General features: G+C 39.9%; 1 protein-coding gene across 1 annotated transcript in view; it reads left to right on the top strand.

Annotated features, from left to right (window-relative positions):
- Nucleotides 1-19,031, top strand: part of LOC135203552 (uncharacterized) — a 490,768-nt gene that overhangs the window by 104,462 nt on the left and 367,275 nt on the right. The window contains exon 2 of the mRNA XM_064233290.1: nt 16,983-17,119. Within this exon, the coding sequence (XP_064089360.1) occupies nt 16,983-17,119 (137 nt within the window). The remainder of the gene's footprint in view (nt 1-16,982; nt 17,120-19,031) is intronic.

Below are 19,031 nucleotides of genomic sequence, written 5' to 3'. Positions count from 1 at the left end.
GAGAGAGAGAGATCCTGGAGAAATGTTCTGCAGATTAAGTAGTGTTAATGTAAACTGATTAACCTTTTGTGTACGTACATATGCGTACGTTTTCTGCTGATAGAGTTCATCTAGGATTCAATAATTAATTTATAAATGTGGCACTGATTGTTTTGCAATTTTTTCTGTTGGCATGCACACACACACATATATATACATATACTAGCTGACCAACCAGGAGCTGCCAGGGTAACATCTGAATGATGACAGATAAACTCTCTCTCTCTCTCATTCCTGTTAAGATAGTTGCTTCAGTTACATTGCCCAGCATTTTTGACATTTAACTTTTCACCACTTTTCAACCCCCATTCCTATCAGGGGCTGGACTTGGGCTTGAAGGGCATCGGGAGTGTCCCTATTCATCCCAGCGACCTCGAAAACTATGAATTAGACTCTAATATCTGCAGTTTTCAGTATTTTTAAATCACCCCCTTCTCCTACCCCTTCTAACCCAACATTCGTATCAGGGCTGAATTTGAACTTCAGGGGCACTGAGTGTCATTATTCATCCTAGCGACCTTGAAAACTATGGATTAGATGCTAATATCTGTCGTTTTCGGTAATTTTTATGTTTCACCTCATTCCCACACCGGCCCCTTTACTTAACTAATGGGCCAATTTTAATTCTGTCTTCACCATAAACCTTTCCATGTTTGATATTCACTTACATTTAAAAGCTCATCAAAACTGGTCGAGAAATGTGAATTTGCATAGCGTTCATACAAACAAACAAACTCACAGACAGACATTTTCTCATTTAAGTACACATACACACTTTACATACGACCAAAAGATAAATACGCGTAGAGCAGAATCTCCCCCATTGAAAATATGACGACTTCAATTTATATATATAAAAAAATATTAAATAAATAAATCTCTTCTACGAGACTGCGCCATATCAATAACACCGCCCAAATAATTCCCATTCGAAGTAATCCAATATCTTTTTTTCTGTCTCTCCTTCGAAGTGATGTGAAAGTACGAACATTTTTTTCGCCTTTAAAAAAAATTTTTTTTTTTTTTTGATAAATTTTCCCTAAAAAAATTTGGAAAAAAGGTATTTTTTTGATATGCAGATCCTCGCCAAATCCTCTCTCTAAGCCTCCTCATTAGAGATTTTTTCCTTCCCATTCAGACGGGCGAAAATTTTCCTGCCGCGTCAGCGACGCGCGGAAAGTGGATTTTAGCCTCCTCCCCCCACCCCGCCACCCCACCCCCACAACACCCCCTAACACCCCTCCCCGGCCCCTCTACCCCCCGTCACTTGCATGTCATGGATACGGAGACAGGGCGATGCATATTAGATGGATGATGGAATAGATAAGGTGGAATCTGTGGTTTGGTTTGAGTGGATGTTTTATACGTCGAATCGAATATTGATATCCACTTTGTGTGCGTGTATGTATGTATGGTATATTAATACAAATATAAATGTAATATATATATAGATATATATATATATATATATATATAATAATATATATACACACACATATCAAAGTGTATTTCTTTCAGAGTTGTAACAACCATTGCAAACAAGTCAAGACAGAATTACCAACTGGTTTTAAAGCTAACGAATAACAAAGTATTGATCTCAGACACGGCTTACTTCTCCCAAGACATCCCCCCCCCCCACCACCCCCACCACCACCACGCAATAAAAAAAAGTAACAAAAACTCTAGTCACGTTTCAAAGGACAATATATTCCAATCACATTCGATGCTACTAGATCAACAGTACCGGAGTCAAGTCTTCCTGACTGTCAAACTGTGAAGGTTCCAACGCGGGCACTACGGAAACCCGTGACGTCATCTGGTACCCTAACGAATCGAGATGATAAACAAGTAAGAAGAAGGTATTTACAGGAAAGGCTCAGTGAGGTGTCAGCTTTAAATCACGCTTTATATCGAAGATAACACGATTCTAAGATAAGGAACATGCTTCTAAGATATGGAACATAATTCTACTAGATACGGAAGACGCCATAATCCGGGGACCTTGAGCAACACACGATACGAAAAACACCATCAGCGTAAATGAAGTAAAGCAGAAACAACATATCGAAGGGGACGCTGGAATAAGGAAATAGAACAGGGTGTAATATTTTTAATCATCGGCAAAAATAAAATAAAAACAAAATAAAAAGAGAGAGAGAGAGAGAGAGAGAGAGAGAGAGAGAGAGAGAGAGAGAGAGAGAGAGTAAAACATTAATAAAAACAAACTGCCTAACAGAACGCTAATATAGGAAAAAAGTTCTCAAATGAGACCTTCAGAGCCATAATGAACTCATTAAATGAATACACCATTATACGCTGTGCAGAAAACTCGATTGGTTTTTTTTTTTCGTTATCAATGACTCAAAATGCAATACGATTCTCAGAAGATCGTATTGGGGAAGGGAGACCTGGCAGAAGGATAAAAGTAGTGCAAAGTGATGAGGAGACGCGTCAGAAAGAACTGGAAATAAAGGAGGGAATAAATAAAGAGAAAAAGCAGAAAAATGGCAACGCTGCCAATAACTGAATGTTAGGATGGGAAGGAAGAAATAAGTGAATAACGAAAACTAAAAGTAACCTCAAACAAGAAGATAAAGGAGGAAGTAATAGATCTTAAGAAAACAGAGCAGAAGAATAATGTAAGCAAAAATGGCACCGCGAAATTGAAGAGAAGAACCAACGGAAATAAACAAATAAATAAATAAAATAAAAATAAATAAATAAAAAATTACCCAAAGTTGGAGTTTTCTGTGCAGCGTATAATCACGGCCACCAGAAACATATCTATCTCTCGGTGGTCTTGGTATAATGCTGTATGAGCCGCGGTCAATTAAAATTTAACCACGGCCCGGTGGTGGCCTGGCCTCTATCGTTGCCAGATGCACGATTAGGGCTAACTTTAACCTTAAATATAATAAAAATTAGTGGGGCTAGAAGGCTGCAATTTGGTACGTTTGATGACTGGAGAGTGGGTGATCAACTTACCAATTTGCAGCCCTCTAGCCTAAGTGGGTTTTAAGATATGAAGGCGGAGAGAAAGAGTGCGAATGGACAGACAAAGCCGGCACAATTGTTTTCTGTTACAGAGAACTATCAGAGGAAGCAGCTAAAGTACAGAAGACAGCAAGAGCAGCAGCATAAAGTAAGAAAAAAAAAAAAATTAAACAAAATAAAAGCCAAACGTAGCGTCTCTCCAAGGTCTAGGCAAAGTTCCACCAACGAATTATTGCATAAACGAAATTCGCCGGAGTTGTTTAGACAAAGTTTTCTTGCAGCAGGAGAACTGACTGACTGACTGGCTGGCTCAAGTTTTCCCAAACCCGAGAGAGAGGGCCTCCACCAGCTGTCGCCCGGTGGTGGTTGGATGGGGGGCGGTTTGCCCAATCACAGGACACTTTGGACAAGACCTCACGCTTAATTTAAAACGAAATTTTCAATTAACACATTTCATATATCTCTCTCTCACTTTTTCTTTCTTTCTTTCGCTGATTATCAGTCCGGATGTAAACGAATTAAGTGACTCCCATTACATGCATTCATGCATGAATGCAATTATGTAAAATGCTATCATGCATTATATACATATATGTATATATATACATATTTATATCAAGGGATGCAGAGGTCAGCTGTTACATCACTCCAGTCGACACTTTCTCTTTAATCTTCTTAATCGCTGGCTGGAGGAAGATTTTATCTATAATATCCGAGTCCCACCCTCCTTTTGAGAGATTCATTGTACTTCTTTGTTTAATCAAAGCTGATTCTATCATCTGGCTTTTGAACAAACAATCGCTGCTATAAAATATACGTGACAAATTCCAGTTTAGTCTGTGATTTATGGTTATTTAAGTGGTTACAAATCGCTGAGTTCTATTGGCCGTACCTAACTGAACGTTTGCGTTGTATCAGTGTCTGGGGGAGTGATTCACCTGTGAAAAACCTATGTAGGATTGCTCACAATCGAGGCAAGGGTTTTTGTATGCTCCTGTGTCATTGGGGACTGGAGTTTGTGGGACGTTAATCAGGGATTTGGCTAAGATATTGGGGTACAGGTAAAAGCAAGAAGGTTAGGATTTCTAAGTGTCTAAGTCATCGGGCGTCACTCTAGTCTTGTTTTGAGGAGGACGGTAGAACATAATGTCCGATTTATTGATCGCTTCCTCAATTACATGGCCAGGGTACTTTAAACATGAAAGCTGCTTACGAATTAGTTCAATTTCCTTTTCTAGGGAATCCTGGAAGCAGATCCGTAAGGCTCTTAAGAATAAATTGCTGGAAAATGTCATGATAACAATTTTAAGTTATCATCACCCCAGAGAGAGAGAGAGAGAGAGAGAGAGAGAGAGAGATTCATCTGTCACAACCACACTATTTTTCTCTTCAAACTCTCACGTTATTTCATGATGAAATGAACACCAAGATTATCGTTTCATGTCGACGAAAAACTAAAAAGCAACAATGGTAAAGGATTTCCTTTATCAAACGAATGATTGATAGAAATATGAAAAAAATAAACTATAACTGATAAAAGAAACGGAAAGGAGAAGGAAAAGGAAGGAGGGAAGATGAATAGAGAGGAATCTCAGTTAATGAATTGAAGAGGAACAAAAGGGAAAAAGAAGAAGAAGAGGGAGATAGAAGGGGAAACAAAAAACACATGACTGATTTATTGCAAATAAATCTACCGCAAAGGGGAAGAGGACAAATATGAATTTCTAATGGCGTGTAAAAGCATCATTCACATGAAGTGTCATTACAGATGAAAACAAACAAGGCGTGATCCGACCTCCTGCTTACTCGGGGTGCGGGCTAAAATCTACGGTCAAATAGCGCGTTCTTTCACCAAACGAACATTAAAATAAATACGTTATATTTTATTAGAAGTAATTATTCTGTACTGTTGAACGCACGTTATTTATTTTTGAAAATTTTCATTCTAGTAAATGAATCATGCAAGTAAAATAGATAGAAACAGAACTTAGACAAAAGGCCAAGCACTGGGACCTATGAGGTCATTCAGCACTGAAACTGAAATGGACAGTTAAAAGGTTTGAAAGGTGTAAGCAGTTGCACTATGAATCAACTGTTAGGAAAGGGTTGAGGAAAGTAAGATGGAAGAAAGAGAATTTGAAAAGAGGTACAGTAAAAGGACTGAAAGTGGTCGCAGCTAGGGGCCGAAGGGACGCTGCAAAGAATCTTAAGTAACGCCTACAGTACACCATATGAGGTGCACTGACGGGACTAATACCCCTACGGGTAATAATGAAAGCAAAGACTTGCATAAGATATGAAGAACGTGTTTAGTATCAACAAAGACAGTTCCAACGGTATCAAAAGAACTTTATGTCAAGCAGATAAGCGTCCATTCAAGACTGATAGAAAAAACACGCCGAAGAATTAATCTCCTAAATGGAGCAGAAATGAAAAGAAAAAAAAGTTACGTATCATGAGAGTGTCTTGGTATTTCTTGCATGAAATACAAAGGCTTCTTTGACAGGAATAATATGGTATGAAATATGCATGGCAGACTGCATCAACTGAGAGGAGTCTCCATACATTGCAAGCAAAACATGCGGCGCAATCGAGTTTTCTGTACAGCGTATAGTGCTGTATGAAACTCTCAGCAACGGCCCGTTGCCAGACACATGGTCATAGCTAAATTTAACCTTACTTAAAATGAAAACTACCGAGGCTAGAGGGCTGCAATTTGGTACATGTGAAGATTGGAGGGTGGACGATCAATGTACCAATTTCCAGCGCTCTAGCCTCAGCAGTTTTTAAGATCCGAGGGCGGACAGAAAAAGTGCAGACGGACAGACAAAAAACTTTCAACAAAATAAAAACTTTTGAGGCTAGAGGGCTGCAATGTGGTAAGTGTGATGATTGGAGGGTGGATGATCAACATACCAATTTGCAGCTCTCTAGCCAAAGCAGTTTTTAAGGTCCAAGGGCGGACAGACAAATAGCCATCTCAATAGTTCTCTTTGACCAAAAACGAATAAAAGTTAAATTCTTTTATACACCTACACGGAGATTTATTCTCTCACTCGACTAGGACACAAGACTGCGAGGCATACGCAGTTGGTTCCATTTGTTAAACTAATATGCTGTTTCCTAAGTAAATGAAGGGTTACCAGGGTCTTCGCAGCTGTTAAAGGGGAACAGATCTCACGCGATGTAATTAACCAGTAACATATTGTGCTTTACTTAGAATTCAGAAGGCTATTTCTTCGCCAAAACAGAAGCATTATCTATGGGGAACGTAAATGATTTCTTTTGTGTCACATTTGAATAGTGCGATCATGCTTAATATAATAACAATAATACTAATAATAATAATAATAATAATAATAATAATAAAAGTATCACTCATCGATGTCGCAATACCATAAGACACCAGAGTAGACGAGAAAGAAAGAGAAAAGATTGATAAGTATCAAGACCTGAAGATAGAAATAAGAAGGATATGGGATACGCCAGTGGAAATTGTAGCCATAATCATAGGAACACTAGGAGGCACGATCCCAAGATCCCTGAAAAGGAACCTGGAAAAACTAGGAAGATGCCGAAGGAGCTCCAGGACTCCTGCAGAAGAGTGTGCTCTGGAAACAGCGCACATAAGTGAGGAAAGTGATGGACTCATAAGGAGGCAGGATGCAACCCGGAACCCCCCCCACACTATAAATACCACCCAGTCGAATAGGATGACTGAGATATAAATAAATAAATAAATAAATAAATGATAATAATAATACGACCCCAGTCCAAACTCTGGGCTCTGATGGCCTCTTGATTAAAAACCTGCAGTTGACTTACGCAGTTATATAAGCACTTTCGAATGAGAGGACTGTGGGCGTTTATAACGGAGGTCACGGCAACAGCTGTTCTCCATTAAGCTACAAAGAATGGCTAACTGCTCTCCTTCCGCAAGACACTCTGACAGCAAACACTGTTCCAGGATTTGGTGTCTGGCGAATCTTCCGATTAACACTGCTACGTCTTGGGTTGCTATCCAGGCAAAAGATGCCAAGACGAAAGTAGCCTATACGAAAATCTCTCTCTCTCAGAATGAATAGGCTTCGGTGCTATTGCCCTAATCAGTCCTTTCGCAGTATGTGAAGATGTTAGGTGTGTGTTCTACACGGTTTACAATCTTGATAATGGCTAATCTCGCTCGAGGGAGCAGCCAGCGTTGGGCGGGGATGGTGGTGGTGGTGGGGGGGGAACGAAACCCGTTGGGCAAGGGTTGTTCCATAGTTATGTCAACGGGACGCATCTTCCCCGAGACGTAACCGAATAACTGGGACGTTTCCCTGACAAAAGCGGGATGCCATATCTCAAAAAGTGACCATAGAATTTTCTTGGAAATAATCTCATTATGTTCCTCACACCCAAATTAATAGATATATTCACTAACCCCACCTACTCTAACCTTGCCTAACCTAACCTAACGTAGGGGCGTTGCAAAACATAACCGGGCATGTTGCATTACTAGCATACATCTCAGGGAACGTATTATGAAACAAGTTAGTATACATCTAAGGTTTTTTTTTTTTCCAAAAGGAGGACCAGTATGAAACAATGTTTGTGAGGCTACAATTTAGGAAATGTTGGGATCTGAAGTTTCTTTGTTGCAAAATCCTGGAATAATCCCGAATTCGCAAGTGATACAACGTAGCCATTATTTATTCACAGTCTCAAGATTTGGACCAGTGGCTTTCAATCTTTTTAATGCCACGCCCCCTCTATCTTAATCTTTTTATTGCCACGACCCCTATATCTTAACCTTTTTAATGCCACGCCTCCTCTATCTTAATCTTTTTAGTGCCATGCCCCCTCTATCTTAACCTTTTTATAGCCACGCCCCCTCTAACTTCATCTTTTTAGTGCCACGCCCCCTCTATCTTAATCTTTTTAGTGTCCCGCCCCTTCTATCTTAACCTTTTTATTGCCACGCCTCCTCTATCTTAATCTTTTTATTGCCACGCCCCCTCTATCTTATCTTTTTTAGTGCAAGAGAATCAAAATAACGAATCTATCAAGAATCTTCTTATTGTCTCGAGGGTCTCGCCTGGAAATTACTGACGCCTCCCAGGTTGAGATCTAATGATTTAGATCTTGAAGAAAAGCAAAATTTTAATTATTTTAAGGTTATTGTTTTCCGGACTTGAAATTGAACATTCCAAAGAATGTTGGTTCCAACCTCCCACGGCTAAAGACCACCCCGCCCCCCCAACACTGCAGCAGTAACTGATCAGGATACAAAGCCCAGTGAGTTCTCATCGTTCTGGGGTGTGGACACACGAACCCGCGACATATGAGTGGCATATCACGACGCTAACGGCTAAACCACTGACTTAAAATTCTTCAAGCTTCCAAAGGATACACTGTTCATTGGGAAGTGAGAGAAGGTAAAGGGGAATACAGAAAGAAGATTGTGAAAAAACAATACAAGAAATAACCAGCACAAAACAATAAGAATTTTACGGGGAAAATTAAATGATGCTTTGCTTGTTCCGCTCACATAATTATGCAACCATATTATTTTTTTGCCTTTCGTAGCACAACAGGTTTTGTCCGACACAGCAAATGTAAACAATTAAACAAGCCGAGCGCTTTCTCAGAACCTTACGCTTTCGTAAGATTTAGAGAGAGAGAGAGAGAGAGAGAGAGAGAGAGAGAGAGAGAGAGAGAGAGAGAGAGAGAGTTTACCAGATTCTTTACTCATTTATAAGACAGCCATAAAAAATACAACTACGTTCCACAAAAGGTCCTTTGTACACATGAAACTAGTTTTCGATGCAGGGGATACCTTATGCCCCCCCCCCCCCTCTCTCTCTCTCTCTCTCTCTCTGTCTCTCTCTCTCTCAGATACATATACATATATACCATATATATATATATATATATATATATATATATATATATATATATATAATATTTATATCCATCAATTCATTCTCTCTCTCTCTCTCTCTCTCTCTCTCTCTCTCTCTCTCTCTGCCACCAGAAAGAAGTTGTCAATAGCAACAGTATGGAAGAAGAGTTTAAAAGAAAGCTAGACAAAATCATTAGGAGGACACTGTGAATGAACAGTAAAACCTGCTTCTACAGATAAGTGAGAACACGAAGATGTCTCATCTTAGGATGGACTGACAAGTCTTTGAGACATCCTAATCCTTGTAACTCTCTCTCTCTCTCTCTCTCTCTATCTCTCTTAAAAGAAAGCTAGACAAAATCATTAGGAGGACACTGTGAATGAACAGTAAAACCTGCTCCTACAGATAAGTGAGAACACGAAGATGTCTCATCTTAGGATGGACTGACAAGTCTTTGAGACATCCTAATCCTTGTAACTCGCTCTCTCTCTCTCTCTCTCTCTCTCTCTCTAATTTGCATACTCTCGTACGTGATCACTTAATTACGAGTCTGTTAATGTTATGAAGCGAACGTGGGTTATTTCCACCCTTCTCCTGCAAACCTGTTTGTTCACCCCGGGTGGTGCCTATTAGGTAGGGGATCGAGAGGGTGTGGGAGACATGACACATCTACCATCCTCATGCAAACCTGTTTGTCCACCCCAGGTAGGGCAGGGTAGGTAAGAATTGGGAGGGTAGGGGAGACATGACACATTCACCCTCCTCCTGCAAACATGTTTGTCCTCCCCAGATGTGGACAGGGTACATAAGGATTGGGAGGGTAGGGGAGACATAACACATCCACCCTCCTCCTGCAAATCTGTTTGTCCACCCTAGGTAGGGCAGGGTAAGTAAGGATTGGGAGGGTGTGGGAGACATGACACATCCACCCTCCTCCTGCAAACCTGTTTATCCACCCCAGGTAGGGCGGGGTAGGTAGGGGAGACATGACACAACCACTCTACTCTTGCAACCCAGAGCAGGGTTGGTAGGATATCAGAGGGTAGGGAAGACATGACACATCCACCCTCCTCCTGCAAACCCGTTTGTCCGCCATGGGCGGGGGTTGGTTGGGGCTGTCCTAGAATATTAACACGGCAAGATTCCCAGGGTGGCGAAACCAATTATGTCGCCTCTATATCCCATAGAAAGCATAAAACAATAAAGCCAATTCCGTAACACGGACCTTTTGAAGGGCTCAAATTCACCCTCTCCAAAATTAATAACATTAAACTTACATTCTCTCTCTCTCTCTCTTCTCTCTCTCTCTCTCTCTCTCCCTCCTGACCCTTCCAGGTCAGGAATTCCCAGTGCCTTGGAATCTGAAACGACGGGAATGCTGCTGTCATGCCATGGCGCGAGTCTTATTAATTAAATGTGAAAAATAAAATAAATACTTTAGCCTTATGTAGCTAACATACAGAGAACCCCTTGGGATATTGAAGTTCTTTTTCTCTCTGCTGCGACGCTTTGAGTGTATTGCAGCTCCAGCTCTCTCTCTCTCTCTCTCTCTCTCTCTCTCTCTTTGCATGGGAAACGTCCTAGGTCGGTCTCTCTCTCTCTCTCTCTCTATGTGTGTGTGACACGTCTCACGTGTCTCTCTTTCCACGTGAAACGTTCTAGTTTCTCTCTCTCTCTCTCTCTCTCTTTCCATGTGAATCCTCCTAGGTATTTCTCTCTCTCTCTTCTCTCTCTCTCTCTCTCTCTCTCTCTCTCTTTCTACGTGAATCGCCCTAGGTCTCTCTCTCTCATCTTTCTCCATGTGAAACGTCCTAGGCCTCTCTCTCTCTCTTTTTCTCTCTCTCCATGTGAAACTTCCTAGGTCCATCTCTCTGTCTCCGTCTCTATCTCTCTCTGAAGAGATCTAATATACTCCCTTCGCCTGTAGGCGAGGAAGAGCCGCTGGTAATGTCAAACACAAAGGGACATTAAAAATTAGATTCATTTTGACGCAACGACAGACTCAAAATAAAATGACACGACAGAATTCTATTCATTCCTTTAGCAAGCGAGGTATAGAGAGGACTTCACAGTACAAAGGCGATTAGGATCCTATATATATATATATATATATATATATATATATATATATATATATATATATATATATATGTGTGTGTGTGTGTGTGTGTGTGTGTGTGTGTGTGTGTAAAAAGGGGGAATGCACAGGCTCATCACTTTTAACTTCCTTATATACAGAGAGTATATAAGGAAGTTTGGGTTTCGTGACATTAAGATGCTTACTTAGCAGGTCAACGATCGTCCTGTAGTTCGAGAAGGTGCCTTTGAAAACTGGCTGCAACCAGTTACCGAAGGGTGTGAATTCATGTGTACGTGTACGAGCTATGTCCGTTCTTAATGGCATGTATTAGCCAGAACGATGGAGACAGTTACTTGGAGAGAGCCAGGATGGCTCTGCAATGTTTTTTCTGTTTTGTGGAAAGTGTGTGATATTCCAAGCTGCAATGGGTAAGAGTTACTGTGATTTAGCCAAAGTTGTGGCTTGACTATTTTTGACATTTTGTAAAGATGTTCTGTTTCATTTAATCTTTTGACTTTGTCTTTACAATTGTGTGTACTTACTAGTGTGTCCCCCCTGTCTTTTAAACAGGCGGATCTAGTGAGGGGGACTGTATTTTGGAGAGGAGATAATTGGTGCTTGACTATTACTGATTAAGACTATTATTTACCGGGGGTTATCTAAGTTATCTGAACTTGAGTTATCATTCCATTAATTATCCTGTAAGAATTTGAGTTATTCAATTAATACTTTGCTTTGAATAAATGTCTATTTTTGTAGTTCCGACTCTGATTTGGTGACCTTAGATAATGGAGTGGAGGTTGAGAGAGAGAGAGAGAGAGAGAGGTTAGCTATTTTTCAGGGTCTGAGGGAGAGAGAGAGAGAGAGGAGAATGTGTTACCAGACAAGGTGTTACCAGTAAGCCTTCCGCTCTGGGCTTAACGTTACCAAATGTGAAACGAGACACTGGTGGTCACGTAAGATATATATAAAGATATAAAGATATATATATTCTTCTTTTATAACAGGATACGTCTCAAGTTTAAAAGGCCCATGACTTCAGTGAAGTTCCGACCCGGACTCGGCCATATATATATATAATATATATATATATATATATATATATATATATATATATATATATATTATATTATATCGTCCTCTCGTGGATTTCGAACCAGCAGAAACAGAGGAGGAGATATCAGGACTTAAGTGATGTTATTGACTCGGCCAACATATAAATATATATATATATATATATATATATATATATATATATATATATATATATATATATATATGTGTGTGTGTGTGTGTGTGTGTGTGTGTGTGTGTGTGTGCGTATAGGTTTACTACATAAAATACCGAGACTGAGACCTGTTTTTACATCGGAGAGTCACTTTCCCTCTGATAAATAGCGAACACCGGTTGACAATTTCCTCTCGCCCAGACTTTCCTTACCCCATCTTTTGGAAATCATCAATCATCACAGATTTCGTCTCGGATTGAAAATCGAAAGAGACTCCTGTTAAAAAGGAGATAGATAGATGGCGTAATCTCTCTCTCTCTCTCTCTTTTTCTCTGTCTCTCTCTCTCTCATACAAAAGCACCAGCAACTCCACGGGACAAAATCGTGGCGACCACCGATATGAGAAGTCGGAGAGAAACGAAAACAGATAATAAGGAACCGATCGGATTCTTCCGCTTCTGGGAAAATCTCTCTTTTTAGAAACGGGAAGGAAGCTGGAAGCTGGAAGCTGACTCTGACAGATTTCCTGAATAAAATAGCCCTTTTGCGCAACTGCAATTTATAGAAGAAGCAGATTCCCCGAGCCGTATTAGCACGCATTGCAATTATACGAGTGTAGCCTTCAAGGAAGTGTTGTGTACGAAGTGGCACACATACACACACACAGATATACACATGTATACAATATACCAAATGCATCTGTCTTAATTGGGGAATCCAAATATCGAAGACAAGAGACTATCTTGTTAATGTGAATAAGGCAGAATTATTCTAGTCGGCTGGTGTAGTGGTTAGTGTCGTTGTATGCCACTCAGATGTCGCAGGGTTGGCGGAGGGGGGTTCGCGTCTCCCCCGGGGGCTATGAGAAATCCCTGGCTCTGTATCGTGATCAGTTACTGCTACAGTGTTGGGGGGCTCATTAGCGGTGGGAGGTTGGAACCAACATTCTTTGGAGCTTGGATTTCGAGTCAGTGGTCCCTTTGGTGGTCTTGTTCCATACGAATAAGATTTCGTCTCCTGAACGACCACCAATATAATGATAATAAAAAAATCTGCATCGATGAAGAACAAAGATTACCAGGAAAACAAGCCTACATATAGCGGTTACGTTTATCCGAGCCTGGATCGTTTCGGGGTTGGAGTGGGAGGGGGGGGGGGGGGTGGGGTGGGGATTTCTATCCAAATCCCTCATCGAAAGGGATTAAGAGGGAAACATGAAAGAGACCGGAAGAGAAGGAGGAAACGAAATCCCAGGCGGGATTCGTGCGCGAGAAACAAAGGAGTCGACGAACGCGCCCAGTTATCTGAACCAACAGTGATACTAGAAGAAGTTTAGGGTTTTAACCCTAACTTCGGGGAAGTTGACTCGGCCACTTCAGTCTCATTTTCTCTGGCGCGGCAGACGCGGGAATCAAGCAACTTCCTTAGCTCGGTCCCGTCAGCTGCGAAACAGGAGGAGGCTGGGGATCAGTGGAAGTGAAAGCACGGGATAGAATGTTTCCATTGTATCCTTCGCGTAGGAGGTTACTGTCGAACCGTGGCCTTCCCGTGGTGCACTGCAGGCATTACTAAAAAGTTTTTTGCAGCATATATACGGCCAATAGCTTCCCTACTTCTTAGCTTTTTACTTTACCTCCACTTTTTCTTTCGATCTTGTAGTTCAACTTCTGAGACTAGTAACTTTTATTGTGTTTGTTTTTTTGTTTGTTTGTATGGTGTTTTTACGTTGCATGGAACCAGTGGATATTTAGCAAAGGGACCAACGTCTTGACGTGACTTCCGAACCACGTCGAGAGTGAACTTCTATCACCAAAAATACACATCTCTCACACCTCAGTGGAATGCCCGAGTTATACAGACCACGCCACTGAAGCCCTGGAATTTTATTGTAAAAATGGGTTTATGTCCTTATATCACCTTTCAATCCTTGTGCTTTCTTCTCCTTCATCTTCTGGGGTACTTTACCTCGCTGTTCAACCTCTCCAACTCCCTCTTTTGACCGTCTTAAACGCTGTATATCAAAAGGTGTCCCCAATTGCTTGGCTTGGTAGAATACATTTCACAAAATCACAATAAATTGTCTGGTATTAAATCAAATTTCTCAGAGGTGCTCCATGAAGTTTCACTTAGCCCATTCAAGAATACGTTTATTTACTTATTTTTGATAACTTTGTGTGTATATATATATATATATATATATATATATATATATATATATATATATATATATATATGTCATTTTATTGATTTTTTTATTTTTTTAATCAGTGGTTTCTCTTCTTCCCAATGAACGACCTAAATATTCTTTGGAAGCTTGAATCTCAAGTTAATGGCCCCTGAGGGGTTTATTCTTCTGAATAATATATATTATTATTCAGAAGATAAAAATATTATTATATTATAATAATAATAATATATATTATTATTTATTATTATTATTAATAAAATTAATATAAGTATTATATTATTATTATTATTAGTTGTTTTTTTTAAAATTCTTAATAATAATAAAATAATAATTATATTATTATTTTATTAACTAATAATAATAATAATAATATTATTATTATTATTATTATTATATTAATAATAATAATAATAATAATAATAATAATAATAATTCTCTTTAAAATGGTCAATATAAAGATGTAAAAAAAATACAAGGCGTGATCCAACCACCAGCTTACTCGGGACACGTGCAAGATTTTCCCCCTCACGTGTAAGTTGTAAACATTATATTCCTAACTTGATGTGAAGTGGTCTTAGTAATTAATACTCATACTTAGCATTGCTTATACTGATAACAAGGATCAAATAAAAAGGACACGAATTAAACACGTTCATATATTCTCAGTTATAAGAGGAAGCGCAAAATAATTGAACAGAAACATAAATTGAAACGTGCTAAAATCTTCGGTCGAATAGAGCCTTGTTTCACCAACGAAAAATTAAAATAAATATTAGAAATAATTTTGCTGCGCTGTTTAACATGCACATTATTTATTTTTGTCATTTCCAGTCTAATAAATTAATCATAAATACCCTATACTAAAATTCCTGTATCTTTAACTCAACGCGATACACCTTTTTCAGATCTTTTAAGGCTCTTCCATAGGGCTTTCCTAACTGCCCCAACAACAAAAACAGCAACAAGAAAAACAGCAACAACAACAACAACAACAACAGAGCAGTTTGTAAGCTTACTCCCCAAGTAAGCGTTAACGTACACAACTGTACTGCTGCTAACACGGCCAGAACTCGAACCTTTAAAGTAGGCGTCACACCTACCATGAAAACCTTCGTATAAACACCACAGGGAAAACACATAACAGCAACACCGTTGCTGGACTCCATTAAGGTGCCTCCACACGGTCGAACAATGTCCGACGGACAAACATTGTTACCATATCACAGGCGAATCAGGATGACGTCATAAGCGTTGAAACGATGGAAGTAGATCTGGCAACAAACAGTGGTACCAGATGAGGTTGTTTGCCAATGCTTTTACTCTGCTCACAAGGTAAAGACCGGCAGACAATTGTTAATTGGTAACAATGTTTGTCCGTCGGACATTGTTCGACCGTGTGGAGGCACCTTTAGACGCACGCACCTTCTCCTTTAAATACATATAAGTAATAAATTCCCAATGGCATTCACGAGTAATTTGCAATCGAAAACTCAGCCACGCGGTTACGTATTCATCGTCGACGTAATCTGATTATGGCCGCATTTGAGGAGATGGAGATAATTGTAGATATGTGGCGCCATTGCTGCTCACCTTCCTGAAGCTTTTTTTTTTTTTTTTTTTTTTTTTGGTTATTCATTTCCTTCTCTGACGTGGACATCAGTGGGCATCTCAAGGACGTTTGTGTGAATGTATGAATACGTGACGTGTAACGACTTATTTCTTATTATTAGTATTACCATTATTCATAAGATGGACCCTATTCATATGGAACAAGCCCACCAAAGGTGCCGTTGGCTTGAAATTCTTGAAGCTTCCAAAGAATATTAAGGTGCCCATTAGGAAGAAGTAAGACGAGGTAAAGGGAAATACAGAAAATTAAAATCAAAGAAAAATAAATCGATAAATCAACAAATAGATGAAAATGTATTGAAAAGCAAGAAAATAATAGCATAAGGGTTGTAGTGATATACTGCACCTTGGCATGAACTACTCTTAAAGTTTTAACTTTCTCTTGAGGTTAAAAATAAAATAAATAAAAAAGGCGCTCGAGAAGAGACGGACGACAAAATGGACATTCAAAGTCAACTCAACTTGGAAAACATAACTAAAACGAAAGAAATACATCTCGCGTTTTCCTTTATCCTTCCACTATAAAAAGAACCTACAAAGGACATGTAACTAAGAATAGAATATATAGAATTATGGTCTAAGGCCAAGTACTGGAACCTATATAAGGTCATTCAGCGCTGAAACGTTACTGACAGTGAAGAGGTTTGAAAGGCGTAACAGGAGGTAAACCTCAAAGAAAGAGAATATGAACGGAAGTACAGCAAAAGGAACGAAAGGGGGTCGAGGCAGCTAGAGAGACCTAGGGAAGGGACGGTGCATAGAGCCTTTAAATAATGCCTACGGTGCACCTTGTAAGGGCAGATAAATCAATGCGTGAAGGTGGAACATACTTTTAAGCAAGTCTTCAGACTGACAATTAATCAATGTTCTTTGGGAACGCCAGGGATTCCGATTCGTCTCAAATTGAATTCTCTCTCTCTCTCTCTCCTTTTGCAGGCCAGGCACAGAGGGGGGCTGGCCTGAGATGCTACCAGTGTGGCACCATAAGCGAGGGCATGTCCACGGTCAACCCCTGCTTCGGAGCCACCCTCGAGGACAACAAGGAGTGCGCCATCACGGATACACATTGCAAGGTAAGTGACCCCGATCAAATGTCATGTTTCTTACTCAGGTGGATCGATAACGATTTCTGCTGGTTTAGACTGGTCAGTCAAGAGCAACTTCCTGGGGGTTGGGGTAGATAAAAAAAAACTGGGAAAAATAATTAATATACTTTATCGAAAGACGTAACTGTATTTTTTTGTTTCACACTGTCGCAATGACGCTAACTTTTCTAAGTTACTGGTCAGTCAAGAACATCTTCTTGTGGGGAGGGTGGGGGGGGGGGGGGGGTTAGATAAAACACCTGGGAAAAATAACTAACATACTTTATCGAAAGAAGTAGCTCAGTATTTTTTTATTACCCTGTCTCAATGATGCTAAATTTTCTAATGCACTGGTCAGTCAAAATCTCTATCGCAACGATGCTAATTCGACTGAGTTACTTGACAGTCAAAAGCAACTTACTGGTGGGAAGGAGGAAGGATCCTGTTGCCAATAATGTTTCATAGTCATGACGAACATTGCTACAGTTATGTTCAGACTTAGACTCAACTCAAAGACATTCTGTTTAGTAGAGTAGTCCAGGCGGTCTCAGCCGTCCAATCCGTGATTCATGGGAGCTCCAACCTGGACAGTGAGACCTTAGTTCAAACTATCACTTCTCATTTACCGGTAAATGATTCAATGTGTTTATATAGGACACTGATCAACTACAATAATTTAAACAATACGTATACATTCTATTTACACATCGCCTAAATATGCATTTAATGACTAACCAGCAACCATTCACACCAGATGGACCACTGAAGTCAAAGCTTTAAAAATTAATATCCGAATTGTATATGTGCCTTTTCAAAACAAAACCCGCGGATTAAACTGTGATACCAAAAACTCGAACTCTCACCAAATTATAAAACCATCTGGCGTGAGATATCACATACTCATGCATTCGTAAAATGATATGCGCGCCATTCAAGCGTTTTCAATGTATACACACGGGTGGTGGTGGTGGTGGTGGGGGGGGGGGGGGGGGGGGGGGGGGGGGGGGGGGGGGGGGGGGGGGGGGGGGGGGGGGGGGGGGGGGGAAGGGGGGGGGGGGGGGGGGGGAGGAATATCTAGGGATTACGCGTTCCACAAACGCATTGAACAATATGAGCATATGCTTTCAATACATTCAATAAACTGCGCATCATGTTGCAGAGAGAGAGAGAGAGAGAGTGGAGAGAGGACGGAAGAGGAGGGAGAGAGGGATGAGAGAGAGAGAGAGAGAGAGAGAGAGAGAGGAGAGAGAGAATATCTAATTTCACTGAATTAATTGGACATTTGTTCATACTTACGACTTTATTTCTGATGCAAATATCAAACTGACCAACTATTCAAAGGTAAACGACTGGATTAGATTACATTATGAAATCGAAGCTTAACAGCGCGCCGAGGATTCGAATCTCGGACGACTTTTCGCTATCCGAACGGCGAGATAGGAGGCTGGAGAACAGTGGAAGTGAAAGCACACGAAGGAATGTCTAGTGTGTATCCTTCACGTAGCGGTTTAGTGCCGACGGTGTACCCTTACGTGGTGCACTGTATAGGCATTTACTAAAGGGTTTTTTATAGCATACCTACGGCCACTAGCTGGCCCTACTTATTACCTCCATTTTATACATACCCAATAATATATATATATAGATATATATATTATAATATAGATATATACTATATATTATATCTATATATATATATATATATAATAATATATATATATATAATTATCAAGCTGTTACCTTCGTAACGCATATTTTCCTCTCTATAACCATGAAATGTTGGAAAAGTGTTTGCAACATTTTCTGATTCCTTATTTAGCTTAGAGTTATAGGATGTTCTAATAATGTATGTTCAGATTTCACATAATATAATTTAAAAGTCAAGATAACGTAGAATGTG

This window comes from Macrobrachium nipponense, chromosome 36 (assembly GCF_015104395.2).
Source record: "Macrobrachium nipponense isolate FS-2020 chromosome 36, ASM1510439v2, whole genome shotgun sequence".
Classification (NCBI taxonomy): Eukaryota; Metazoa; Arthropoda; class Malacostraca; order Decapoda; family Palaemonidae; genus Macrobrachium; species Macrobrachium nipponense.
Note: the sequence above shows the minus strand (reverse complement) of the source record. Positions and strands in the feature narration are given on the sequence as shown.